At 44.1% G+C, this 27,293-nt stretch overlaps 4 protein-coding genes across 8 annotated transcripts in view; 3 read left to right on the top strand and 1 right to left on the bottom strand.

The window, feature by feature from the left end:
• The window catches only part of LOC142886820 (trinucleotide repeat-containing gene 6C protein-like), a 39,787-nt gene extending 23,136 nt beyond the window's left edge, over positions 1 to 16,651 (top strand). For 2 of the 5 annotated variants that reach the window (XM_076024012.1, XM_076024015.1), the window contains 17 exons: positions 60 to 2,555; positions 3,865 to 4,059; positions 4,393 to 4,565; positions 4,688 to 4,765; positions 5,030 to 5,257; positions 5,515 to 5,664; positions 5,861 to 5,980; positions 6,130 to 6,213; positions 6,316 to 6,550; positions 6,636 to 6,800; positions 6,938 to 7,114; positions 7,212 to 7,361; positions 7,701 to 7,811; positions 8,211 to 8,420; positions 8,981 to 9,054; positions 9,131 to 9,270; positions 9,355 to 16,651. In XM_076024012.1, coding sequence (XP_075880127.1) covers positions 60 to 2,555; positions 3,865 to 4,059; positions 4,393 to 4,565; positions 4,688 to 4,765; positions 5,030 to 5,257; positions 5,515 to 5,664; positions 5,861 to 5,980; positions 6,130 to 6,213; positions 6,316 to 6,550; positions 6,636 to 6,800; positions 6,938 to 7,114; positions 7,212 to 7,361; positions 7,701 to 7,811; positions 8,211 to 8,420; positions 8,981 to 9,054; positions 9,131 to 9,270; positions 9,355 to 9,760 — 5,192 coding nt within the window. In that variant the 3' untranslated portion in view covers positions 9,761 to 16,651. The remainder of the gene's footprint in view (positions 1 to 59; positions 2,556 to 3,864; positions 4,060 to 4,392; positions 4,566 to 4,687; positions 4,766 to 5,029; positions 5,258 to 5,514; positions 5,665 to 5,860; positions 5,981 to 6,129; positions 6,214 to 6,315; positions 6,551 to 6,635; positions 6,801 to 6,937; positions 7,115 to 7,211; positions 7,362 to 7,700; positions 7,812 to 8,210; positions 8,421 to 8,980; positions 9,055 to 9,130; positions 9,271 to 9,354) is intronic. The other 3 variants (XM_076024014.1, XM_076024016.1, XM_076024013.1) reach the window with 2 other exon arrangements.
• Positions 16,652 to 17,749: 1,098 nt separating this feature from the next.
• Positions 17,750 to 20,197, bottom strand: LOC142886851 (uncharacterized). Its single transcript, XM_076024087.1, has 4 exons — positions 20,015 to 20,197; positions 19,012 to 19,368; positions 18,835 to 18,932; positions 17,750 to 17,998 (listed from the first exon to the last, which is right to left on the bottom strand). Exons 1-4 carry the CDS (start codon positions 20,106 to 20,108, stop codon positions 17,750 to 17,752), a joined length of 798 nt encoding a protein of 265 aa, XP_075880202.1. The 5' UTR covers positions 20,109 to 20,197.
• An 84-nt stretch (positions 20,198 to 20,281) lies between these two features.
• On the top strand, positions 20,282 to 23,612 carry LOC142886831 (zona pellucida sperm-binding protein 3-like). The gene is made up of 10 exons (XM_076024053.1): positions 20,282 to 21,436; positions 21,509 to 21,624; positions 21,697 to 21,800; positions 21,878 to 22,052; positions 22,242 to 22,359; positions 22,432 to 22,514; positions 22,592 to 22,761; positions 22,961 to 23,116; positions 23,224 to 23,313; positions 23,374 to 23,612. Exons 1-10 carry the CDS (start codon positions 21,062 to 21,064, stop codon positions 23,571 to 23,573), a joined length of 1,587 nt encoding a protein of 528 aa, XP_075880168.1. The 5' UTR covers positions 20,282 to 21,061; the 3' UTR covers positions 23,574 to 23,612.
• Positions 23,613 to 24,296: 684 nt separating this feature from the next.
• On the top strand, positions 24,297 to 26,823 carry LOC142886840 (zona pellucida sperm-binding protein 3-like). The gene is made up of 8 exons (XM_076024068.1): positions 24,297 to 24,773; positions 24,866 to 24,981; positions 25,055 to 25,146; positions 25,585 to 25,762; positions 25,828 to 25,945; positions 26,021 to 26,106; positions 26,203 to 26,318; positions 26,664 to 26,823. Exons 1-8 carry the CDS (start codon positions 24,387 to 24,389, stop codon positions 26,720 to 26,722), a joined length of 1,152 nt encoding a protein of 383 aa, XP_075880183.1. The 5' UTR covers positions 24,297 to 24,386; the 3' UTR covers positions 26,723 to 26,823.
• The last annotated feature ends 470 nt before the right edge of the window (positions 26,824 to 27,293 follow it).

Below are 27,293 nucleotides of genomic sequence, written 5' to 3'. Positions count from 1 at the left end.
AATATAACTCACTCTGTTGCTTTTACTCAGGTCCTGATTTTCCTTTTTCGTCCTTACAGAACTCCCCCCTAACAGTGGCCAGGGAGACCAGTATGATAATTCCCTTTGGGGACACCTGCCAGCCAACAGGAGTGCCACAAGTGCTGCATCTTCCAACGATCCCTGTGCCTGGGATCAACTGATCATTGACCAGACAGATACCGAGGCTTGGCCTTCTATTACCCTCAGCCAAAGCCAGGCCTCTACAGGAGGATGCCCTTTGGACACTGAACCTGGTCGTCTGACCAGTAGCAGCAGTACTAAAAGTTGTTGTACAGTAAATATGGCTACAGGGGCCAATAGCCAGACTGGCCACTTCAATACCAACCACCTTAGCAACAAGTCCAACAGTGGACCAAGCGCTACCAATCATACTGGAACCAGCATGCTCTCTAGCCAGATTGCAGCCAATCGCAGCTGGGGCTCTGGGCCTGGACACTCCCTTTGCCCATCTCAGTCCTCAGTAGGGAGTGAAGGGAAAAGTGACAGCCCAGTGGGAGGAGGAGGAAGCAGGGGCTGGGGCTCTTCCTCATCATCCTCCACCACCAATTTTAACTTGAACCTAAACCCTAATGCCAACCCTTCTGCCTGGCCCATGTTAGGGCATGATGGGGGTGGCACATTGGGAGGCAGCTCAGGGGGAGCCAACATCATTTCACCTCCTCAACCCTCACCCAACCTCTGTAATCAGCCTGGCCCCCTACCAGCTCAGACCAGCACCTCTACTGGAGCCAACACTAACAGCAACTCCTCGGGGATTGGCAGTGCCTGGGGTAACATAATGGCCTCAGACACATCAGAGCCACACCCCTCCCCGTCCACGAATGTGTCTTTCAGTTCAGAACCTCAGAACCTTAAGACTGATGGATCAAATCACACTAATAAGCAGGAACCCCCCAGCCCCATCCGTAACATGCCTGGCTGGGGCACCACTCCTGTCGGCTTAGGTTCCATGGGCCAACCTCCAACTGGAGGTCCACAAGTCAATGGAGAAGATGGTAACTCAGTTTGGGGTGACAGTGGAGAGTCAAAAGCACCTTCAACTAAGGAGGCACCTGCCTGGGACTCTGGCTGGGGGCATGGAGGAAGTGGAGCAGGAACTTCTGGAGGCTGGGGTGAACAGTCTGGGGGAGGCTGGGGGAAGAAGCACACTGAAGAAGCCAAGGGAGGCTGGGATGCACCTAGCTCTCCTCCCCAGGATCCACAAGCTAGCCCCTGGAACAGAGCTGTGAGTACAACTGGTGCCAGTGAAGGGAGCAGTGACAGCAATGAACCAAATCCCAGACATCGAGATGAGTCATCAAGGAATAATCCTGCTCCTCTACTGCCAGCCCAGGATCTGGACCCAAGGGTGTTGTGCAACACTGGCTGGGGGCAGATTCCTGTTCGACAGCACACCTCCTGGGACATGAATGATACTAAATGCAAGAATGGTGCAGGCACTGAAACATGGGGCTCTGGCCCAACCACTCCAAATGATACTCAGGGGCTCTCCAACACTAATATGGGCCCTACTCCGAGGACTGACCCTGGGAACAAAAATGATGTGGCTGGATCTCAGGGTGCTTCAGGTTGGGGTGGAAACATGGCTGTTAGCAATCAGTCTAGCTCTGGTTGGGGTGATTCTCCTAACAATGTCAAGTCCTCAAGTGGTCCTAGTGGCTGGGGAAACACCCCAAGTGGAGGCCCCACTGGCAGTCTTACCAAGAATGGCAGTCAGTCCTGGGGAGAAAAGCCAACTGGTTGGGATGACTCTCACGTCAAGACAACGTCACAGGGCTGGGGGGAGCAACCCAAAACATCCCACAGCTGGGGAAATAGCAGTGGGAGCAATAATGCAGGAGACTGGAGAGAACCAGATGAAAATAAAAAAAGTCCCACCACCAACCCTGTGTGGGAAGGGGAGACTGGAGGCTGGAAGGAAAAACCACGGGGTTGGGGAATGCCTTCCTCTGGTCCTAGTATACCTGCAAGTGGAGGAAATGCTGGCTGGGGAGAGACAGTTTCCCAGCGTCCAAGTGGACCTGCTCAAAGTTGGAGCAGCAAACCTCAAGATGGCTCCAGTGGGACTAATGGAGGAGAAACCATGGGGTCTTGGGGTGGCTCTGGTACAGCGAAGCCAGGTCCAAATTGGGGTGGAAGTAAGCAAGAGTCCTCAGCAGAACCTACTGGTTGGGAGGAACCTTCTCCACCTTCAATCCGACGAAAAATGGAAATTGATGATGGAACCTCAGCCTGGGGTGACCCTGGTACCTGCAATAAGGCGGTCAACCTGTGGGACAGGAACAATCCAGGAATGTCACAGGCTAAAGTCAACACTGGAGGCAATAACCCGCCTGGTCCCAACAACAATAACCAACCCACCTCTCACAATCACCTTTATCATGGGCCAACTGCACCTTTACAGAATCACGCTCAAATCTCCCAAAACCAAGGGCCCACTAGTGGACCCATGGATACTGTGGTCCAACATCCGTCTGTGCCACCTCACAACAGAAGTCCTCTGATGGCTCAAGGTAAGGCATCAGAATGCTCTCACAATAAAACACATGTAGACTAGATTAAAAAGATATAGGAAAGACAAGAAGATTTCAGTGAAACAATTGTCAAGTCAAACAAATTGCTCGATGTTAAGATGTCAAATACAAAAGTTAGCTGCTGCTTAGTTAACACACTCTGCTGTTAAGCTCTAAACTGTTGATCCACTTAAGGGGCAAATGTTGACCTAGTTTGCTCCCTCTGGATTTACATGTGATCAGCTATTTAAATGAGTTAAGCAGTAACCGCCCTCTTCCTCTCTGTGAAGCTCCTTACATTTCACAACACAGAAACATTTCTCTACTAGTAACCCTGGCAACCTCTCATGGGTACCCAAGGGGAAGCGTACAAGAATGTTGTTTACAAAATGTCACGAGAAAATAGTAAAATAAACTTTATAAGACAGTTCGGAAGCGTGTGATTGTCTAGGAGCTGCAATCTGTCAGGAGTTGACAGGAGGAGGAGGTGCAAGCTACCAGGAGCAAAGAAGGGTCAGACATTCCCTGCTGTGGTCCACTTAGCCTGTATGTTCACTCCAAATTATTTTTTTTCCTGTCCACATTAGGGAGGAATAAAAGATAATTGGCAAAAAGGAAGGGGATTACTTCTTCTTCTTCTTCTACATTAGTCATAAGACACGAAGGCCAGCATACACAATACACTTTTATCTAATATTCCATTGTGCAGAATAGAGTTCAAATTAAAGGTCTTGGGATTGGCTTTAAAATTTGGAGCAGCCCTTAGGACTTGAACTCTTCCCAGTGAGAGAGTTAAGTTGATCCTGGCATCATCACAGGCCCATAGACAGCACCTTGTTTCTGATGCCAAGAGGCATTCTGCTGTGCCAATTCGTAAATGGACCTCTTCTCCCTTTGTCAACCATCCTGCTAAGACAAGCTGAGGTTTTTGCAATCCTGCGGAGGCACTTCACACTTCTTCATGCAAGGTGATGGCGTTAGCCAAAGTCTCAGGTAGATTTGAAGGATAGTTTTTATATCAACGTAAATGGAACAGTAGGAAAATCGAGGACACTCAAGCGACATCCGTATGTGTTAGTAGCATGATTTTGCAGCTTTCTAACCAGCAGGTATTGCAATTAATGAATGAGTTAATTGCTGATACGTTTGAACGGACAAGCATGATAGATATTGCACTCATTGATTTCCTGTAAATATACTGTACAATCAAAAAAAATTGCCTGCCCTTTTAAATCAGGTCAAGTATCAGATCATCACCAATTGTTTGGTGTTTATTTTTGAGAGGAATGTGTCCTTGTGTTTCCCAAAGGATGGGGAGAGATACCCAATTCCCACTCAAAATCTGCGAGTTCTTGGGGAGAACCGGCTCCTCCCCCTGTCAGCGTAGATAACGGGACATCCGCCTGGAATAAACCAACTGGAGGCTGTGGTGGATGGGGAGACAGCAATCCAGACACCTATGGCAGAGGCAACCAGGCGATGACATCTGCATCTTGCAAGACTGGTAAATAGATAATCTTTTAATGATTTAACAGATGGTGCTTGTTTGGTACTGCATAAAGCTGATATCACCATTATTTTAAATGTAAATGTTAATCAAAGCTCAAGTTAATTTCTGTCTGATGATTTAAATCAAGGACATCATTGTGTTCGAAGAACGCAAGGACATTTTTATTTTACACGGAAATCTATACTGACCCCTAGTGGCTCTCCTACATTGTTATATTATAGTGAGGCCAATATAATGATGTCAGTACATGTTTACAGTGGAATATAAGTATATATACACATATGTTTCACGTAGTAGTAATAAAAGTGTATTTCTTTTTTATTTTAGCCACGAAACCTATGCAAGATGGATGGGGAGGTGGAGGTGGAGGTGAAGATTTGAACTTGACAGGAAGCCAGTGGGACACAGAGGACGGAGACATGTGGAACAGCGCTGCCTCCCAGGAGAGCAACTCCTCCTGTAACTCTTGGGGCAATGCATCCAAAAAGGTCCCAGTGAAGGTGTGTAAACAGCTTGCAAACACAGTCATTCTCCCTAGTTTTGTCTGTATATTTGAGAACTAATTATAGTTTAGACATTGTTTAGTTTGTATGATGGTAATTTAAGTCATTGTGTATTTCAGGGTAAAGTACCAGGGAAGCCAGAAGATGCCTGGATAATGAATCGTCTCATCAAACAGCTGACAGACATGGGCTTCCCTGTGAGTTAAGGAAATACTTGTTTGTTGCTTTCTTGCAATTGTTGATCCTATGACACCATGTAGACAAGACAAATGATTACAAAACACATACAAACTATCGAGTGATGAAATATAGTGGCGATCCTATGTTGTGAAATATGTTGGATCATTATTAAATATTCTTGTTATTAAATATTCTAAATTATATTTTTAACCGTAGTAGGACATGGAATGTTAATCCTGGCTTCAGTTTGCATTACGAATGAATTTTGAATTATTCTCCAGCGGGACCCAGCGGAGGAGGCTCTGAAGAGCAACAACATGAACCTGGATCAGGCCATGAGTGCCCTGCTGGAGAAGAAGACAGAGCTCGACAAGCGGGGGATAGGGATCGCCATTGGCGATCGTCACGACTACAACAACGGGCTAATTAACAAGCCCATGAGCTGCCCTCGGCCTCCGCTTCTTTCCAAAGACCCTTCAGCCGAGCCCCGCTTGCCCTTCATGGACAAGGTAAATTCATACATCATTTGTGTTATATAAAAAAAAATAGGTTTGTATCTTAATTACTGGTTGGTCCCAGAAATTGTGCAGACGCGCGCAGTCAGCTGCAACTCAACTTTGAAAGACAGACTTATCCAAAGCAAGTTGTATATGGTTTAATTATAGCAAACCGAAAACTTACTGCAATAGAGATGAATTTTCTAGTGTGTCACTAAAAACAAAAATCTGAGCTGACTCACCATAACTTTTCTGTGGTCTCTGTCCAGCAGATGCAGAGTGGAATGTTTGGCGGCGGTGGAGCAGCACAAGCCCGGGCCATGCAGCAGCCGCAGCCGCCTCCTCAGCCGCCAGTGCCGCCTCTCAGTTCCTCTCAACCTAGTCTACGTGCTCAAGTGCCTCAGTTTCTCTCCCCTCAGGTTAGTACACAAACACACAAACACACATCCATATGCAAGGAGACTTGAATTGGATGAAGATGAATACAACTGACCTCTTTGAACTTAAAATATATCACTCAAGCAGCACACTTGCATTCAGGACCATGAACGTTTTTATGCCTGTTACATATTTACAATGTCACTTTATTCTGTTTATACACTCTTTTTTTCCCAGGTTCAAGCACAGCTCTTACAGTTTGCAGCAAAAAACATTGGTCTGAATCCTGCACTTTTAACCTCACCAATAAACCCTCAACATATGACCCTTCTGAATCAACTTTACCAGCTGCAACTGGTGAGTCTCGTCTCTGTCGCCTGCTTCTCCAACATAATCAGAAAATGCATATCCAGAGTTCTCTTTAGAACAGTGCAAACTGTAAATAATTAATGACCACAAACCTGCAGAGTCCAAATGAAAACAATCTCATTTTGTGTTTTGTCCAGGCATACCAGCGTTTACAAATTCAGCAGCAGATGTTGCAGGCGCAGCGAAACGTTTCAGGCCCAATTCGACAACAAGAGCAGCAAGTGGGTTTACCCTCCAAGCATAAATTTGAGTGTTACAAACGTAGATGGTTTTTCTATAATGCCTTTAATACTTCGACTGGTCTCTGATATGACATTACCTAGGTTGCACGTACAATCAGTAACATGCAGCAGCAGATCCAGCAACATCAACGTCAGCTGGCACAGGCTCTGCTAATGAAGCAACAGCAACCGCCTCCTTCCCACCCGGGCCTTCATCCTGGAGGGATCAAATCCACCCTGGATTCATTTCCAGGTCACCCCCAGGCTCCGGGACTCTCTGACCTGCAGACCAAAGAGCCGCAGTCATCTCCCAACACTTACAGCCCCTACTCTCTCTGTGAGCAGCCTCCATCACCTCCTAGTTCACTCTGTTAGTTGTTCCATCCGGCCCGGTGTGCTAACATCTTGCTGCCTTCCTACAGCTGGACTGAATCCTAACATGAATGTAAACTGCATGGAGGTGGGAGGTCTATCTATGAAGGAACCGGCCCAGCCTCAGTCTCGCCTCTCACAGTGGACTCACCCTCACTCCATGGAAAGCCTCTCGGGAAACTCCTCCCCACTAGAGCCCAACTTGGGCAAGCACGGTAGGAAAACAGAACAATTAAAAGGCAAACATTTTTCCACTGAAATCTAAAGTCTTTTATGTTTGCAGCTGGTCAAAATCCTCAGACCATTTTCCACATCTCACAGTCTTGTTACTTTGAAATGTCCTTTCTGTCAGGTGCCAACCTGGGCCCACCTGGTAAGCCCCACCAGCTTGAGGACTCTTACAGCCCCTACAATATGATGTCCAGCTCAGAGTCGCCTACCAGCCCCCTGGTTCAACAGGACAGTTGGGGTCAGGGCAAGAGCAGCACTGAGAAGATGGCTAATGGGACTAACATTAACTGGCCTCCAGGTAATAGCCCATCAAGAATTCACCCATGATGTTTGCCATTTCAAAAGAATACATATATTTCTACATTTCATTTTATTTAATTTAATAATTTTTGCAGAGTTCTGCCCTGGTGTTCCCTGGAAAGGTCTCCAGAATATTGACCCTGAAACTGACCCCAATATGACGCCAGGCAGCGTCCCGAGCGGGCCCACCATCAACACCAACATCCAGGATGTAAACCGCTACCTGCTGCGGGACAGGAGTGGAGGTGAGTTTTAGAGCCAAGGGTGAGGATGTGTCATCAGTGGTGTTGTGGCCCTGGCCTACAATTCATGGGTCACATTACAAAAACAAGCAAAATTTAGTCAGTGAAAATGTTTGAGAATTTTCAGTTGTTGCCACCAGAGGGCCTCTTACGCTTCTGTTCTTCATTTTCTTACTTTAAACTGCCTTGACAGTCACTCATTTCTCAGTTGATTCTCCTCTTTTCTAAGTGATCTTTACTTTCATCATTTGTAGCGCCTTTTTCTTTACTCCATTTTCTCTCTCTGCTATGTTTCCTTATCGTGTGTCTGTCTGTCTGCTTGTGTTGACGGCATCGGCTTAGGCTCCTCTCCCACCTCATCTCAGAACGAGGCTCTGCCTCCATCCACTGATTGGCCTGTCAGTGCCTACTCTAGCTCGTTCAGTATGTCGTCCCCGGAGACGGACGATGCAGGTACATGGTTTGTCCGCAGCACCCTATCCCTTCTCATCGCAGCGAGCAAATCCCTGCAGACCAACATTACCCCCCCCCCCCTCCCTCGCTGTTACTATAACAACCAGAGCGTCAAACACCCAATGGAGGACCAGCATGTCCTCTGTCCATTCAAGTCACTGCTCCTGATTCGATATGACCCTCATCTCTCCTTGTCAGCTGTACTCATGCAGTGCGTACCCCCTCCCTCCTGTGGTGTAGTGTATCCTATGTATCCTCCTCTCTCCTCCTTGTGTGTGGCATGGGACCTTGTTAGGCAGACCTGTTTATTTAGCTCTGCGGGACTCCTTTCTGTGGTGGCATCTGCCTGTCTGTGACTTGACCACTCAGGACAACCTCTTCTTCTCCCTTCACCTTCAGGAAAACTGTCTGAGATGAAGTCCACATGGTCTCCAGGCCCCATTTCTCACAGCCAGGCGCCTCTCTCCCATGAGCTGTGGAAGGGCCCCCGGAGCACCAACAATGCCCCCTCCCGTCCACCGCCTGGCCTCACCAATAACAAACCTTCCTCCACATGGGGAGGCAGTTCCTTGGGTTTGGCACAGGGTTGGAGCAGCTCCTACACCACAGGTCAGACCCTCTGGAAAATATTTGTTGTCTAAAGGCCCCAATGTGTAGCAATTCTAAAGATCAATGGACATGAAATGGAATAAATAATACACATGTCGGTTTTTTGGTTGGTATAAATCAAGAATACATAAATAAGCATAAATTCTGACACCATTACGCTCAGTTGGAGATCCTTTTTATGAATATTTTGTTCTGAAACCAGGGAAATTCCAACAGTAGTGGAGCACATAAAGCATGCAATCATCTTCATTTTTGTGAAAACAAAGGCTAACACTGTCTTAAAACTGTCTCTAATTATTGATTCGCATCAGCTCCCATGGGGGTGTTAAAATCTGTTCTGAATAATTTCATTGCAGTAATTAATTTCCTGAGGGATTATTACCAATAAAACAATATAATGTAGTAGTTGAAACAGTTATGAGGGAAATAATTAGATTGAACATTATTTATTGTATTTTGAAGACAATATGTTTGTAAGCCAAAGGAAATTATGGCAATGTCAACTTGCTTGAAGTCGTTCCTTAAGATTTTCAGTTTGCTTGTGTTCTCATGTTCCATAGCTGGTACCACATGGAGTACAGACAGCTCTTCCAGAACCAGTAGCATGCTGGTTCTAAGGAACCTCACCCCTCAGGTAACCGTCGTACAATCGGCAACTCTGCCTTCAAAGTGCAGCTTCCTCTTCACCAAGTGTTGTGTTTGCGTTCCAGATTGACGGTTCGACTCTACGTACACTGTGCATGCAGCACGGCCCCCTCATCACGTTCCACCTCAACCTGACACAGGGGAGCGCTGTGGTGCGCTACAGCTCCAAAGATGAAGCTGCAAAAGCTCAGAAGTCCCTGCACATGTATGTCTCCTGTTCAAAGTCTCTCCGAAGTTGAGAGGTGTGGGCTCTGCTAAGTGTTTTTCTTTTTCTGTCATGTCCACCCAGGTGCGTGCTGGGAAACACCACCATACTGGCAGAGTTCGCCGGTGAAGAGGAAGTCAATCGCTTTTTTGCACAGGGCCAGCTGCTTGGTGGAACGACCAGCTGGCAGGCCACTCCAGGCACCAATCAGACGAGAATGGGCGGGGCCGGGTCCGGAGCCTCCCATCCGATCGGCCACTCGCCCCACTGGAACAACAACAACAACGGCGGCGGCAGTAGCAGCAGCAGCGGTAGCAGCGGCCTGGGATCGGGCGGAGCCAAGACAGGCGGAGAGCTGCTGTGGGGCGGCGTGCAGCAGTACTCCAGTTTATGGGGACCCCCGAGTGCCGAGGAGAGACGGGTCATGGGTAGCCCCACCCAAATCAACACCCTGCTGCCTGGGGACCTGCTGAGTGGAGAGTCCATGTAGGACGGAAGTGCCCACCACGTTTGACAAACAAAAACAGGAGCAAAAAAAAAAAAAAAACATTTGCAAATTGTGGAGATAATCAGTTTAGGTGCAACGGGGAAAGGAGAGACCTGAGGAGGATGAGGCCACACCCTCGCTGCTCATCCTCGCTATCCTCCTCTGCTTTTTTTTCCTGAGTTTGTTTGCTTTTTGATGACATTTGGGTGCATTTCCTCCTAGAGAGATTACGGTCAGTGTTCAGCTCTTATTTTTGGAGATGCAGGAATGAGACGGAGAACTTTTTACACAAAAAAAAAACAAACTGTTGCCGCACGAAACTTACTTCAGTGAAACTGTCACCGTGACGAGCTGCCACCTTTCAAACTTTCATTATCCTTCTCTTGTTTTTTTTGTTGGTTTTTTTGAGGCAATCACAGAACACCTCAGAGATCCATGACGCGGCATCATTCCCAAAGGTTTAAAAACAGAAAAACTGTCAATCAGAGTTGGTGTCAAACTCTCGGCTTCTCCAGACTCGACGTTTGTTTCTCTCAGCACTAATGTTAGCCTTAACCTCTTCTCCTGCCCTGCTGTCCTCACTCACTGTACTCGGTGAAGAAGAAGAAGAAGAAGAAGAAGAAGAAGAAGAAGAAGAAGAAACATTCGGCCACTTGCACACCCTTATTTCTGAGCCAGTGAAACCTGAATGGGGAGTACATGCTGCTGCGGCTGAACACTTGCAACCACAGCTCACATCTTCAGTGCTTTTTATTCAAATCTTTTTTTTTTTGTTCCCCTGCCTCCCAAGCAGATCAACACGCGTGCGTACGCCGCTCAAAGGGAACGATGCAACTCTCTTCGATGTGTTCAAGCCATTTATTTTTATAGGTTTCATGCTTTTTTTTTCTACTTAAATGGTTTAAAATCAAAGCCGAGAACTGATGCGTTAATTTCATCTTGTGTGGGTTGCGGGGTGGATGCACAGCTCCAGACGTGATGGATGACTTAGCCAACCACTGCTATTACTACAGGAAAGACACAACACTCGGATGATACACCTCAACTCGGCCCCCGGGACGCTGCGCAGGGCTGTTTCTCTCCTCTCGGGCCGTCTTGCTGACGTTGTGGAAAGGAAAAATGAAAAAAAAAAAAAAAAATTGACTCAAGTCAAAGATACTTCCCGCTGTCAGTGAAACCCTCACCCCGACCCCCTCACACCGCGCCCACTATTTCCACGTGGAAAAACACCATTTCAAGCGAAGTGCAATATTGGCCACAGACTTTACCGTCCAGGAGGAATTAAGGAGCGACTGACTGAATTTCAAAAAAGAAAGAAAAGTAAAAATCTGCCCCACTCCCCCCCACCTTAAACTGCCACTATTACCCCCTTCCCCCTCCCATCAGGAGCATTTTAACTCAGGAGAGTAACAAGCTGGTCATCAACCAACCTTCTTTTTCCAACATACAAGGACGTACACAGATAGCACTTCTCCAGCCAGCCTACTCTCTGTAATTATGCCAGTGACTATTTTTCAGGGGAGGTGGAGGTATGCGAGTGGAAGTATGTGTGTGTGAGAATGCATTATACCAAAATATGAGAAGCCTGATCTCCTATCCTGGATCCTTTCTTTTCTTTTCATCCATTTTTTTTTTTTGTTTGTTTGGTCGAAGAAAAACAAGTACGATTGAAACTATTTGTGATCGCTCCGTCTGTCACATGCACTTAGCAACAGCGTCAACGAATAGACGAACAGAGAAGTGACGCTGGCAATTATGAACTGAAAAAAAGGACTATAAAGTGGCACGCTTTAGTGGCTTCTTTATTTACTTTTTCCTTATGTTTAAGTTCTTCTGTCCTCCCTCACTCCCTCGTGTCAGTGGGAGCAGGAAGGATGTCAAACACGGTAGCAAAGTGAAGGGAAATACAAAGACAGAACTCACAAAAGACTAATGATGATGAGGATGACGATGAGGATGGGTGCAGCTGGGACACCCCAACCACCCACAACACATTCATCGTCCTCTATCAAAGTAAATATCACTGTTCCATTGCATACTTGGACATTTTCAGCCTCGCTGTCACACTCCAGCAGGGAGGGTCGCCATCTTTGTATGTCCTTTTATTTTATTTTTTTGTCTTTAGTCTCGGCTGGATGGGAGGCCCTAACCCTAACCCTAACCCCCGCCTGCCTGCCTGCCTGCCAACCTGTGTGATAGTTTGGCCACTGAGTGCCTGCCTGCCGCAGAGAGCAGTGCTCTGCAGCAGCCCTCATCCCCTCTCCACTACCCCACTGCAGATCCCGACAGACTGGCCCCTCCTCTTCCTCCTTTTTCCCAGGCTGAGAGCAGCTCGCAGAAACTGGCCCCACCCCCATCAGCGCCCCCTTTGTATTAAATCTGAAACTACTGCTGCACCAGAGTCTGTCCTCAGCAAACCTCTTGCGCTCCGTCTCCATCCCGCTGTGATCACCGAATCCATGGACGGAGACGTTTGATTTGTATTTTTTGAGGGTTTTTTTTTTATATAGTTGTACTATTTGTCCTGAAGTTTGCTGATATTGTTGCCGTTTTTATTGATGATTGTTTTTGGAGATAATGATTTTCCTGGCTTTTTTTTTTTTTTTTTTTTTTTTCTTAATATTGGGCTTTATGCAGTGTTCAGCTTCTCACTTGCTCCTCCCGCCTCCTCCGAGCCAGAAGCAGCAGCACCACAGCCTGAAGGGGGGAGCTCTTTGCTCAGGCGCAAGGCAAAGCTTCCCTTAGATACCTCCTCTACCCCGAGGAGATCACAGCCTCCGCTCGGCCGTCTGGTAACACAACACATCCACTAGTGTCGATGGGCATCACTCACACTGGTGCTTTGTTAAACTCTGGGAGCACTCGGTCCCACTTTAGGCCACCTCAACTGACAACCGCCTTCCATTTCTATGCAAAAATAAATGAATAAATAAATAAATAAATGAGGAGGTGTTAGCTGGCAGCCATCTAGAAAATTGCAGAGCCATCCTCCCCACCATATTATATCTCCACTTATCTCTTGACCTTTACTACCAGGCAGCTCGCACAGACCCACCACACGACACTAAATGACCTGCTGGGGGCACTAAACAGTCATTTCTGCAGTCTTGTGCCAACTTGAATATCCCAATGAATCAATGCCGCCATGAGACTTAAGGTTCGCTATGCGTTACGATGGCGTACACCTCAAACTGCAGCTGTGGGAGGCTCAAAGGAGGAGAAAGGCCAGACGGACGGCAACAGTGCTGGTGTTTCACAGCAGACTGGAAATATACTGCGACATACCATGCAGGAGGAGAAGGAGGAGGTTCACTGTTTGTCTGTGAACTGTTTCTAGGTCACATCGGGTACATCTCTTTAAAAAACCAAAAACATCTTTCATTTCTTTATCATCATTTTTCTTGCAAAAACTTAAAAAAAAAAAAAAAAAATGACACAAGAAAAGTGTTTGAGTGGTGCACTTGGAGGCAGAGATGTCTGTGCTCTGACTGCCGTCTTCTTGCCCTGCCCGGGCTTGTTCCTGCGGGGATGCTGTACATCCAGCCGGTTTCTGTCTCTGGACCTCCAGCCTGAAGGTGGCACCAGTCCCGATTTCGGAGGGTACCAAGCAGGGACCCAGCGTATCAGCAGAAACCGTGGGTTGGGCACCTCAATTTTGGTACCAAGTCTTAGAAAAGAAAAAACTTTTGGACTTGCCCTCTTCCAGAGTCGCTCCAGACTCACATCCTTCAACGAAACAATCACTATTGCCTGTGTCGTCTATTTGTTTTTGTCCACCGGGGGGAAAAAACTGCTTTTTACTCCACACTGGACTTAAATCAAGGGACTTGGCACGAGAAAGGAGTCGAAATAAATCAGGAGGAGGCATGACCAGGACAGCGGTCCAGCCGGGACTTCTGTCACACACCTCGTCTGCACTCTTATCTACCTGTCTGGTGTTGGAAAACAGACACTGTCCCTCTTTTTTGGGGGGGAAAAATGGAAAAAAAAACTTCTTTAAATCAATCATGAAACAGACAGAGTGGGGGGAGGGGAATTAGCAAAACTCTCTTTAAAAGGAAAACTGGGTTGATTATGCACATGCTAGTTCATATACCGTATACAGCAAGAGTACATGTGTGTATATGGCTAGATCTCCTTTATCCACTTAGCCCCTGCCACTCCCCCGCCCTCTAGTCCTTACTCTGTATCCAAGAATTCCCCTCCAGCCCCCCCCCCCCCCCCCGAAGACAAGATCATAAACATATCAGAGTAATACAAAATAATGAAAACAAATACTTGAATCAAAAGAAGCGCCAACAATGTAATGTGAACACTTTATGTAGTGTTTTTCTTTTTTTTTTTGTCTCATTCATACACTTCAGATTTTTTTATTTTATTTTAATAGCATTGGTTCAGAGGAGTGGGTTGAATTTCAACAAGTTGTTTAAAGAAAAAAAAAAACAAAGATGGATATAGAGGCAAATCTACATTTTGTTGTATTTGAGTGTTTGCACAAGGCTGCTTGTACTGTATGTTGTATGACTGACTGTTGTAGCGCGAAAGGCAACGACACATACGAGAGCTCGTGATTACAGCGGAGGAACATCCGCCCCGTGATTCTTTGTCGATTCAGTATCCTGTTTTTTTTGTTATATTTTGTCGTTGTTGTTTTTTTGGCTTGTCAAAACTATATCCTGATGTTAATTGTTACTAGCCTCTAGCGTTGCACTGAGTGTCGACCTAACCCCTCATCCAGCTAAATGAACAACATGATACAAGTACCGAGGGGAAGACGGGGACAGTTCACGTGTAAATGTTTACTCAAGGACTAAAAAAAAAAGAAAAAAAAGAAGAAAAAAAACTAAGTGTGTTTTTAAAAAAAGAAAAAAAAAGAAAAAAGTAAATGTTTATCTACCTTAGTGGCTTTCATTGTGGAATAATCCAAGAAAGTAATTGAGTATTGCACCATTTTTTTCAGACTGTAAACCTATGTAAAATGAAAAAGGGGGGTAGGGGAACATATGTATAAAAAGCAGCAAAAAAAAAAAAAAAAGTATTCTGCAGACCTGTGGCCATAGATTGGGGTAGAGGAACTTCATCTCTCCCGAATCTGAGCAACGGAGAGATTGAAGGACGCGATCAGACTGAGCCTTGGTTCCTAGGGCTCACTTCAGAGGTGCCTACCTTTTCTTTTTGGTTTATTAGCTTTCTTTCAGTTATCACTTATGTTCAATTTGCTCATGTTGTCCTTTTTATTTTTTCTTCTGCAAGGCCATTGACAGTTTACAAATACTTTTTTCTTTCTAGAGTTCAGAAAAAAAAAAGAAATCAGCACAGAATCAAACCATGGGAATGTTTGAAACAACAGCAAAACAAACAAAACTGGACAAATGCTTCCATTTTAAAAAGAAGAAGAAAGAAAAATGCAACAAGTGGCTTCACAGAATGAAGTTTTTTTTTTTTTTTTTTTTTTAAATGCGCTACTTTCAGAACTCTGGGATTGAACAGTGTTGTCGTCGTTCTGTTTAACATTCTTCACTCTGTGTCAATGTTGATTTAATGGACTATCTGAAGCCGTATGTTTTATGTTGATTATATATTTTTTTTCCTTTATAGAAAAAGAAAATGAACGAAAAAAAAAAATGACGTAAATGCTCACTATCTTGCACACACATGAAAAAGTGGATCTTGTCTCAGGAAGGCCAGGGTTCCAGAGTACCAACTCCACGCCATTTTAATGTACTTTTTTTTTTTTTTAGCTGAGAGAAGAAAAAAAAAAAGGATGATGTAAAAGAAAAACCATTCTAAGCACTGAAAGTTATGGATTTCAGAAGAAGAGAAAAATCCGTAGCAGTTACATAATAACCAAATAATGGACTTCAAATGAAAATGGAGTGCTTTATATATAAATCTATATATTAAAATTGCTTTACATTAAAAAAAAAACAAAAAAATCAAAACGTTTTGATTGTTGAAAAAAGACGGTGAATAACATGCAAAATGCTGTATATTTGAATTTTTATTGTTTATTTTTTTCTCTTTTTTTCTCAATGAGGTCCCGTCCTGACTGAATCAGGAACATTGTGCATTACTCTCTTTCCTATCTGACTCTGTTTTTCTCTTCGTCATTCTCCCACAGCGGGTATTATTAACGGATGAATCAGACTTTTGTGGAACACATGTTTGTTTGGGGTTTATTTTTCTTTCACACTCGAGAGGATGTTTGTAAAAAAAAAAAAATGAAATAAATAAATAACATGAGCTGGTTGTAAAAGGATCATGAAACTATGCACAAGAGTTTGAGGGTTAGTGGAAGGATATTACGGTCTATGTGGCCTGTTTATTGCAGGGGATTTTTTTTGAGGGGGTGGGGGAGGGTGGGAGGTGGGATCCAGTGTGTTATTTTATTCTTTTTTTGGGAAGGTGGGGGAGTACCTCAAATGGAGCAACCTCCTCTGCCGCCCCCCCAGCCTGTGTCAGAGCAAACTAGCGCTACATCGCCATGCTGTGTATTCCTAAAAACCAATGAGCGTCTCACTCTTTAGCACTGTGGGATTCTAGCCTGTCACCCTCAAGGGGGTCTTAGTTGTTTTATTTTGGTTTTTATTATCTTTGGGGGGGGGGGGTTGTTTTAATTTTGGTGGTGTTGAGTCGGGGGGTGGGGTGGTTATGAGACTAGGGCTGCTTTTTTGCCTTTTTTCTTAAAACAATGAGGTAAAAAAAAATGTCTGTACTGAGATTTAAGAAAAGTCAGTGGCTTGTAATGTTTTATTTTTTTTTCCTCTATCTCTGTATATCTTTCTCCTCATAGAATGTGATTGTTTAACGACATGCACCGAAACAAATGTTTTCATGAACTATGGAGCTTCTTTCAAATATTAATAAAATAGCTTTTTTTCTTGGCTGTTAAAAGATGTCATTTTTTATTTCCTCGTGTCTGTGTTGTATGAATTTGTTTTGCCACCACTTTTGTGTGCAGTGCAGGCAGGGCCAGATCAGTATCATAGGGGTGCCTGGGCTTATTCTGTACAAAACGTTGCTAGATAATGATAAACAGATAATCATAGCTAATTCAAAAGCAAACACTGCAATTAGGGAATTAATTAATGCTTAGGGCCACACACATGCAAATCTAAATACACAAACACAGGGCCAGCCCGAGTCTCCAAGGCCCTAAACAAAATTTGAATTGGGGGCCCTTTGTTATTCAAAAAAAAACATCATCATTTACACACCTCCTATAAACGTATTCCATGATCTACTCAATCTAAGTTGATGTTCGAACTCTTTATTGTAGTATGATATACTATGACTATAAGGCCTTTCACATGGAACTGTAATTAGCAGCTACTCAAAGCAGTGAAGCAATTGAAACTGCTATGCTTGGGCCAGCTCTGGACATACATACAAACTTTTAACAATGTAATACAAATGTTCGTTTTGTTCAGCAAAATATAAAGCCTACATTGTCAGGTCACTGAATAACGCCATATTATTCATCTACTACTTAACTACTAATTTCACATGCAAGCATGATACTTCTTACCTTCAGGAGCTCTTTTTTTCTTTATGAAGTTGGCTGTGGGGCTAATGTTGGCTAACTCAACACCCGCATCTTCGTTTTTTTTTTGTTTTTTTTTTTAGCTACTCGATTCGCTTGACTTCTTTTTCTAACTTAGCCAGTCATTTCTCCTCATGTTCTTCGTCTTTCTATTTCCGACTGGAACTGGTTACCGCTGCCCGTTTTCTCTACGAACTGCTCTTGAACCAGCCGACGGTACCTTACGCTCATACCAATCGATTCGCCCTCGTGAACAAAAAGACAAGAAGACCAGGAATCGGAAAGTAGCATTTTAATGATGAAATTCTGTTTTTCTTTTTTTATTTGGTCACTAATAAAGCGCAACTGACACGCCGCTGTTAAGCCTGATGTAGTTCGGATTAAATACAAAAATAAAATAAAATATATATTTTTCTTTTTTTTTTTTTTTTTAATAATCGGAGATTTCCTCATATTGCAATTATGGCTGATCCGTGTTCGATTGCCGGTAGAGCCGTCATGCCATGACGGGGGCAGGCGTAGTAGTTCTCCTGTGGTTGTCCGAAGTTGGTGTTAGCATACACGGCGAGGTCGACTTCCGCCAGGTGGCAAGTGGGCTGCTGGTTATTTTGGTGCTTTGAAAAGCTCTGCCGCTTTGCGTTCATTTCCTCATATAGTTCAGGCACAGGCTGTGATGTGTAACGGTGTCTCGTCTTCACCTACACACAAAATAATATATTATTAGCAGAGACAAGAAAATGCTCTAATTGTTCTGCTTCGGTCCACTACAGAAAACGCCGGCTACTTCTGAAAAGTAGATTAGACTTTAAAGATTCCATATCGCCAGTGTTCTTTCACAGGGGGACCAAACGTGCTGTTTTCACATCCTGACCTGGTATATATATATATACCAGGTCAGGATGTGAAAAAACAAAACAAAAACATATATATATATGTATATATATATATTATATATATTTTTTTTTTTATTTATTTATTTTTTTTTTTGTGATCAATAGTATATATATATAATACAGAATTGAAATATTACTGCTACAAGTTATTTTGTGTGAAAAACAGATACTCAACTCAAACCCACATACCACAATCGTGCCAGATGAACACTTTAACCTCTAAATGCACCTCTGTATAAAGACTGCCACAAGCAGGACGGGCATTCATTGATTTATTTAGGAGACACACATTTTTTTAGTCCATATTCTTAAACAATGGACCAGGCATTAATGTGGAGGGAGGGTGGGGGTGTTACTCACTGAACTGAACAAAAAAACCTGTACCCTGAATTGAAGACAAGTAACTTTTCTTTTTTCTTTTTTTTTCTTTTTTAGCACATCGCAATGTGGTTATTGTGAGTCATGCTATAACAAAGCCCTGTAGGTGTCTGGTGAGATGACCTAACATGCACAATTCGTAGACTGCCGGATCTCTGATGTCAACTTCTTAATTTAGATTTGATGTGACATGACTAACATTTGCAGCAGTACACAAAGTAAATGCTTCTGACTGAAACATGAGTTTGCATGCCATTACTCACACTTGCCAGCCAGCTTAATGGTAGCAGGAGAAGCCCAGTCGCCAGAGTGATCACCAGTAGCAGTGAAGCGTAACTGTGGGAGCACGAGCAGGACCCCCCTGCAACACAAAAACAGCAACCATGAATAAAATTGCCAGAAAAGCCAGATTACATCCAAAAAAAGGGGGGGAAATTTACCTGTGCTTTTCACCAGTAATAAAACCTTCTGGGTTCCAAGGAGAACGTGCTCTGAACTGTTCCCATCTGTGTAGCTCATCTCAAATACGTACAGTCCTGCATCCCCAGACTGGATATTAGGTATAGTCACATTGACCTGTGGGGAGTGCAGCCCTCCACGCAGCAGCAGGCGACCACTGTGACCCAGGTCAACCCTAAGTTCGCTCGGCCTCCACATGGACAGCAGGGTGGTTTGACTGTGAGGGCGGCGGTGGTAAAGACGAAGGCCCATCAGGCCACCGTGACCCGGCTGGGGAGAACAGGACAGCTGAAAAGCCTGGTTCTCCGTCAGCTCCCTGATGATCAGCTCTGCACCCACTGGAGGAGTCAACATGAGGGGAAATAGATATCCTGTCAGGATAAGGTTTTATGTTTTTTTTGTCCCGCTGTTTGATTCCAGACTGAAATGTCTATCGTGCTCCTTGGTAGCTATGACCTTGACTTTCCCTCTCTTCTGAAACTCAGTTCTGTACCAATAGATTTCCATTCTCCAATCAATATATTCACTGTCCCTCCTATGTACAAGCTCTCTGGCTTTATCTTTAATGATCTAACATGGTCTTTCCTTTTGATGTCCTCATTTCCTGACCCTGGTCCTTCCCAAAGACAAGTTCAGCATTCTAATCCCTGCTGTCTCCAGCTCTGCCACCTTCCTTTTCCTCACTGCGTCTGTCTCTAAAACTCTTTTATCATACGTCAACTTCAGACATCAGTTTTAAATCCTGTACATATTATTCATATTGTTTTTATTTTTATATGAACAGGATTTTTTGCATGCACAAGACCTATCTCTGTGTAGCTTTCTTAACTTTCTATTGCTCTTTGCCTGCTGTATACATTGTAAAATTCCACACTGTGAGACAATGAAGGCTTATCTTTAGTTCAGGAGTACCCAGACAGGCACAATTTGGAACATGTAACTCCTTACATTAAATCCATCTCATGAAGAGAAAATTTTGCCTACCTCCAAAGAGCTGGATGAAGAGGAGAGTGCATGCAAACGTCTTCATGGTCTCAGCCGATGTGATGTGTGAAGATGTAGTGGGGTAAAGTTGCATGTGCTTCCTTCCTTTTTAATTCAGCTTCTGTGCTTATTGTTCTGCGTGGACCAGGAAGGCGTCTTCAAAGCAGTAGCTGCCGGCAAACTGCTGCATATGCTGTCACGCTGAGAGTCTTGCTGGCTTTCAGGATGTTTATTAATAAAGAAATGCGGGCCAAAAAGGTCACATTCACCTCAGGGAAGAGCTACGTGTTATTTATATTTTCGTTAGTTTTATAGTCAGTACGACAAATCGTTTTTCCTATTTTGACAGTTGTGTTTGAAAGTCTGGTGGTTGCCGTGAACGTAGTGAAGACAGGCCTTCAGACGTGAATGACTGTACAAGGCTACGAGTTTCACATTTTGTCAGTATAAAATGTGAATGTGTGAACGTTCTCAGCCGAGAGACAGCAAGAACAGCACAATGCGTGGTGGATCGACTGCAGTTGAGTGCAGTAACACCCTCACCCTCATGTTTGCCCCGCCCTCAGAGTTCATTTTCACATGGCAATAAATTGGAACCGTTAATGAATCGAGATAAAATGCCATGATGACAGCAATGATGTTTACACTGCTGTGAACAATGTGATAGTCAAGGAAATACTGTTGTACTGGAGTTTTAAGAACGTGTCTGCATGGCCATCAGAGAAATAAAAAGTGCTGGCCATTCTTGTTTGATGTCCTCGCAACCAGATGAGAAAAGAAGTGTTCTCCTGGTCGAGTTTCTTGATGTGGTATCGTAGAGTTAAGGTCTGGAACTTCACCCTCACTTTTCACTCTGTGATGCACTCATGAACGTGACGCCAGCCTTGTGACAATCCTAAGCTGTTCCCTGATCAGCAGATGATTCCATCCAGGTGTGCTGATTACTGAGCGCATAAAGCTGCTGCTCTGAGCACTCTGCTATGCTGCCCCCTTGTTCAGTCACCACTGGCGTCACACCAGCCACTGTGTCCGCGCTGAGTGGCAACCATGGAGTTACTGCATTTATGGATCAACCTCTTCATCGGGCTCCTGACTTGGTCTGTGTCACTGTCCTTTGTTCATCAGGCTAGAGGTAACATGCCACACATTGCATCTCAAGGACATCAGAAGGTGGCAGCCAAGCACGAGGTACAGGAGGCAGAGCCAGAGTTGGCGGAGCGGCTGAAAACTGTGAGAGTCATCTGCCACCCAGACTTACTGGAGGTCGTCATCCAAGCAGACATGTTCGGCATTGGTGCCCCCGTCAACCCCTTTGAGCTTCAACTCGGAGTGGATGACCGTGATTACTGTAGAGCTACAGAATATTCTACAGACGAGTACAAGATCGTTGTTGGGCTTATGGACTGTGGCACCAAACACTGGGTAAAAACTAAATTGAAAAGAGCGAAACCACTTTTAGTTTTTTTTTTTTTTTAACATGTCTACTCTGTACAGATGGCTGAGGATTCGTTGGTGTACACCAATCTCCTCGTCTACTCTCCTGAACCCTCCCCTGATGGCCTGATTCGAATGGAGGAGGTTGTGATTCCAATAGAGTGTCATTATGAAAGGTTAGACTTTTTTTTTTTGTTAAAATAAACTTTACAAAACTCCTTTTTTAAGAGGGCTCTTTTATTCAACAGGAAGTACAGCGTGTCCAGTTCTTCAATCACTCCGACCTGGATCCCCTTCACCTCTACCCAGTCTGCTGTAGAAACACTGGCCTTCAACTTGAGAATTATGTCAAGTGGGTATCATTCTGCCAGGCATTTTTCACTCTTTTTGTCAATCTCCATTGATGGTTTTATGTGCTTGTTTGTGCAGATGACTGGCTCTACGAGAGGAGCTCTAAGGTGTTCCATATCGGTGAGCCCATCACCATGGAAGCCTCGGTCATGGTGGAACACCACATGGGGCTTCGGGTGTTCATCACAAGCTGTGTGGCCACACTTGACCCAGACATCTACGCCATTCCCAGATATGTCTTCATTGAAAATGGGTAAAGGTGTCTCTGGATTGAAAAGTGGTGGTGGTGGGTGTGGAAGGGACCAAATGCATTTAAGGCTGAGAGTGCAATTCCCTTGAAATTCTATTGGATCTGTCTCCTGGAATTTAGTGGAAGGGTCGTCAATCACCCTCAAATCTAGACTGACAAAATGTTATACTTTTTCCCCATCTTTCTTTATAGGTGCTTGGTTGACTCCCAGATCCCAGGTTCAAGGGCCTACTTCCTGCCCAGGATGCAGGACGATAAGCTCCAATTGGTCATTGATGCCTTTAAGTTCCATGATAATGACAACGGAGAGGTGAGGCTGTCGGTAAAATAACTTGGCCACAAAAGCGCCTCTTTTTTTTTTACTTGCTCTTTTGTGCTGCAGCTCTACATTACCTGCCACTTGAGCGCCGTGCCTGCCAATGATCCTGAGGCACCCAACAAAGCATGCACGTTTGTTAACGGAAGGTAAGTGAGACCAACCGGTCGATGTTGATTAAAGGTAAACGAAAAATGAAAGTGTGAACTAAAAGCACCTCTTTCAGATGGAGGTCAGCTGATGGTAACGACTACCTCTGTGGCCACTGTCGAGGCACGAAGGATGTGGGCCACACCAGCAGTCAGTCCAGCAGCCAGGCCAAGTTTGGTCCTCGTGGGTTCGGCAAGCTGGCAGAAACGGAGAACCAGTGGAGGAGCATACCGCGGGACTACACGGGTACATTATCCCTCAGAATGCAAATGCCTATGGCAGCATGTCTTATTCCCTCAACCGGCCAGCTGGGGTTGCTGCCTCACTGGTGAGGAGGATGCCATCCTCTCGGTTACAAATCAATGACTTGTACAAGTGACTGAAGCATAGTTTAGGGTTATCATGAGGATTATTTATTTTTCCAAATTCTCAATTTCAAACCTAGTTTGGGAGCAGGAGGCCAGAGTGGGTCCAGTGATGGTTCTGCCAGCCAAGGCGAGAAGTCGGCCTATACCTGAGGATGAGGTTCCCCTCGTTCTTCATAAAATCAGCAGACCGTCGCTCTACGGCAGCCAATGGAGAAGTGGGATGAAGAGAATTGGTAAGAATTGGGCTCGATGACAAGTGTGGGTTTGTTTGTTTTTTTTAGTTAAGTCCACTTGTGTCAGCCAACTAGCTATTAATTCTAAACTTGTCACAATCTTCAAGAACCGAAGAAGGAACTGTTTCAGAGTCGGACTACACCTGACCAGGAAGAGGATCAGAATTCTGAGGATGAGACTGAAGTGGATCCAAAAGGTAAACGCCAAGTTTTTCAACCAACTTGACACTTTTATTAACAATCTCTTTGGATTCCAGGGGGCAACGCTGAGGATGAAATCGATGTAATTCCTGCGGCCACCATGACACCAGCAGCAGCTCTGGAGCATAACGACACAGAAGACCTTGGTGACATGATCCCGCCACCTTCAACTGCAGTGAATGTGATGGTGCCATCGAATGAAACTGCTCAAAAATCTGACCTTGAAAATGCAGAACTGACGATCAATCAAAGCTGAATAAAAAAAAAGTAAACCCCTTTGACTTGTGTGTAGAGTTTGTCCACGAAAACAGCAGAAGCCTTGAAGTTGTAATGGGTCAATCTAATAAAAGAAAAATCAACAATTCTAAATCACACAACTGAAGTGTTCAAAGGATTTTTGTGTTGCCTGGAAACTGTTGTAGAATTTGAAGTTTGGACAATTTGAGCTGTGGTACGCTCACAATTACCAAACACTTAGCAAAGGCAGGTTGGAACTGCAATTTATATATTTTAATTGGTGTACAGTCATTCAAAAAAGTAATATAAAAATCTAAAAGAATATGCCAACATAAAACCTTTTTAAAAAAAGCCCAGAAGTTATAGTATCATGATGGCCAGGATACATATTGCAAACTGTTTTGACATCTCACATCTTAGACTGGCTGTGATATTGGGCTAAAATCATGGAAGAGATGCAAAGTGCTATTGCCATATGGCCCCCTGAAGTGAATCTGCCCTCTGACTATAAATGCTAATTAGCCACATTCTTATTGGTATCTGACCAAATTTCATCAACTCAATCCCAGTACATGTTACTCCTTGGGTCTTACTGACAAAAATGTATACCGCACACCTTTTTGGTATTGCAGCCACACTTCCTGTTTAATTGTGATGGGTCACCCCTGTGTTTACACACCTCTGTCAATGGTCTAATAAGGTCAATAATTGTCCTCAGCTGCAGCCATCATGTGACTTGGTCCATTTGAACAATGAAGCAGGAGTGTTGCGAGGGCTGAGCAGGGGCTCTGTTCACCAAAAAAAGTCTCCTTGCTCTAAGTAAAATAGCAGAATGTTGATTGTGGGTCACTTTTCCTATCTGCAGTTGCTCTTTTTTCTCTTTAGTCGAGCAGAATCTATTCGACCTCTTAAACAGGGACGTATGATCGATGCTGAGGGGAGGGAATACAAATCTCCCAGATATGAAAATGATAAAGTAGAAAGAACTACTTACTCGCAAGTCAATGGCAGCTCTCCTGTCCACATCGAGTGCACAGATTCTTTCATGATCGTTGAGGTGAATCCTGACCAGTTCAAAAAAGGCAGTCTTGCGTCTTTCGGGGAGCTTTTTCTGGGAGGGCCCGAGTATCGGCAAAGTAGTGAGTGCCACCTTTTGCCTGCTGCTGACGGGCGATACGTCATCAAGGTCAAACTGCAAGAGTGTGGCTCCGAGTCAAAGGTAAAACAATGTGTCACTTGTAATCTGTGCCCGTCTAATGTGCTTTCCTGTTTGAGAACTGCACCATTCTGAGTGTATACATTGTTCTGCAGGAGATCGAGGACTATCTGATCTACTCAAACAAGCTGTTTCTCTTGCCGGCTCCAAGGCACCATAACATCACCAGGATAGCCTCTGCCGTCATTGCTGTTGCCTGCCACTACAAAAGGTGAAAATTTGGTCATTGTCGTGTCTTGTCCTTGTTGTTCTAGACTTCTTTGACACCTGGCTGCCTGGAACAGGAAACACCTGGTGAGCAGTCACCCTCAGCAGATGGCCCCGACAGGTTCCATCCCAAAGCAGCAATCTGATTTCTCCTTGCAGCTGATGACTGGTACAACAGCACTCCTTCACCTTTGTCAACTTTGCTTTTGATGCAAAGCGGTAAATCAGTTAAAAGTGGACCGATCAAATTCTTATTTTTACAGTCAGTTGTGCCAAGTCGAACATTTGAAAGTTTCAATTGACGCAAGGGGCAAAATCAGACATTAAATGTCACAAAGTTAGTCAAGAGAAAAGTGTACATCTCAAGACACTGCAAGTCATTAGAGTGGTTCTTTGTTCTTCCTTTAGATTATTATAAAACTGCTGCAGAATAAGATGGGTGGTGGGGGGGGGGGGATAACGCCACTTTGAAAAGTGAACTGGCAAAATCTGAGAAATTAAATTTGTTCTCAGATCACCATTTTAGTTCTAGAAGGAAACGGGTGATCTTTCTAAATATCTGTAAAGTTTTTTTTGTTTTTTGTTTTTTTAAATGATTCACATTTAGATGACTGGAAAAGTGACGCACCAACCAGTGTCTTCTACCTTGGAGACACTCTTCACCTACAGGCGTCTTACACTGGTCCTGAGTCAGAGAGGAGACGACTCTTCATCGACAGCTGCGTTGCCACTCTGTCACCTGATGCCACATCAGTCCCCAGATATTACTTCATTGAAAACCATGGGTAGGTGGTAGATTATTATTTATTTTTTTATAGACAATAAAGATTCTAAAATTTGCATGTGGCAGCTGTCTCATAGATGCAAAACTGGGAGGATCAGACAGTCTATTCCGACAGAGACATCGCGCCAATTTGCTTCGTTTGCAGCTGAACATATTCCTGTTTAACCATGACCCAAGGAACTCCGTAAGCCTCCTCTAAATTGCATAATTTAAGACGTTGAGCAATGTACTATTACATCTATGTTCTGCCCTGGCTTAGATATTCATCACGTGCCAGCTGAAAGTGGTCTCTGAAATGTGGCAGAGTAATCCCATAAACAAAGCCTGTAATTATGCAAATTCAAGGTATTATTTTTCACTTGTTTTTTTGTGTAGTTTTTTTTTTTTTTCACCAAGCCTATTGAATCGTGAATGGGGAAATTTTTATGTTTTCCTCTTCAGGTGGAAAAGTTTGGATGGATACGGTAATGCATGCCAGTGTTGTGACAGCATCTGTAGCCACCACCAGTCTCCAGTGTGGAAAAGTCAAGCGCATAAAAGAGGTCCTGCTGCTAGAGGTACACTGCAACTTGCATTAATTATAATACTATACAAACAAGTGTAATTTTTATAAACTTCACAAGTTTGGAATTTTGTGTTAAGTCAATCATTTATCGCTAGAATTAATGCAATGTTGAATGGCTGGCTTTTGAGCACTTGATTTGTTACACCTGCTGACTGCACAGTGTGCTAAGCTGAGAGACGATGTGGAGAGCACTTTTATCCATTGTGCTGATGTGTTGACAGCTTTCAATTCTATATCGTAAAAGAGATTTTGTCAACCAGACACAAAGTTCCAAACATTTTGACAGACACCTTTGTGAAGTGTTAGCCTTGTTAATAAGAGTGTGATTATATTTCAGACACAGCGGGCTGCGTGACAGTGACTCTTGGCCCTTTGATGATTTTCCCACGCAAGTAGACAAAGACAGACAATATGAAGACCATAATCTACCTACTGTTTTATTTGTCGAACTTTGTGAATCTAATATTGTCAGCTTTTTCAAGAAATAAACTGTTGCTTTGTGCCACTTTGTCTCCCCATTTAAGCTAACTGCTTATTCGTTGGTCAGACACATTACTGAAAACAATGCAAATGACATTAGCACAATGTAAATGACGTATGAACACAATGTTAAATGCATTACGTATGTTGTGACGGGTACATCCATTACATTCAGTTGGGTTTTTTTGAAGAGTGTGAACCTGAGCTTCTAATTTATTGGTTTGAAAAGTTAGCTTCTCTTTTCATAACATCAGGCAGGGTATGAAATAAATACAAGTAGTATTGGGGGGGGGGGGGGGGGGCAGAATCCAAAAACGTGTTTAAAAAGTAGGTCATATTTTTTTCATTCTCTTAAAAAGCATTTTCAACTTGCAGCGCATGCAATTTGTCTCCCTCTTCTGGCAATACGATTAAGGACAACATTTGTTGATTCGTAAAAAGAGCAAAGAAAGACACTGTAAACATACCTAGCTAAGATGATAATGAA

Source organism: Nelusetta ayraudi, unplaced genomic scaffold (assembly GCF_046127955.1).
Source record: "Nelusetta ayraudi isolate G7.1 ecotype Tasmania unplaced genomic scaffold, CSIRO-AGI_Nayr_v1 ptg000016l, whole genome shotgun sequence".
Taxonomy (NCBI): Eukaryota; Metazoa; Chordata; class Actinopteri; order Tetraodontiformes; family Monacanthidae; genus Nelusetta; species Nelusetta ayraudi.
The sequence above is the reverse complement of the archived record's forward strand: the minus strand, read 5'-3'. Positions and strand labels throughout refer to the sequence as shown.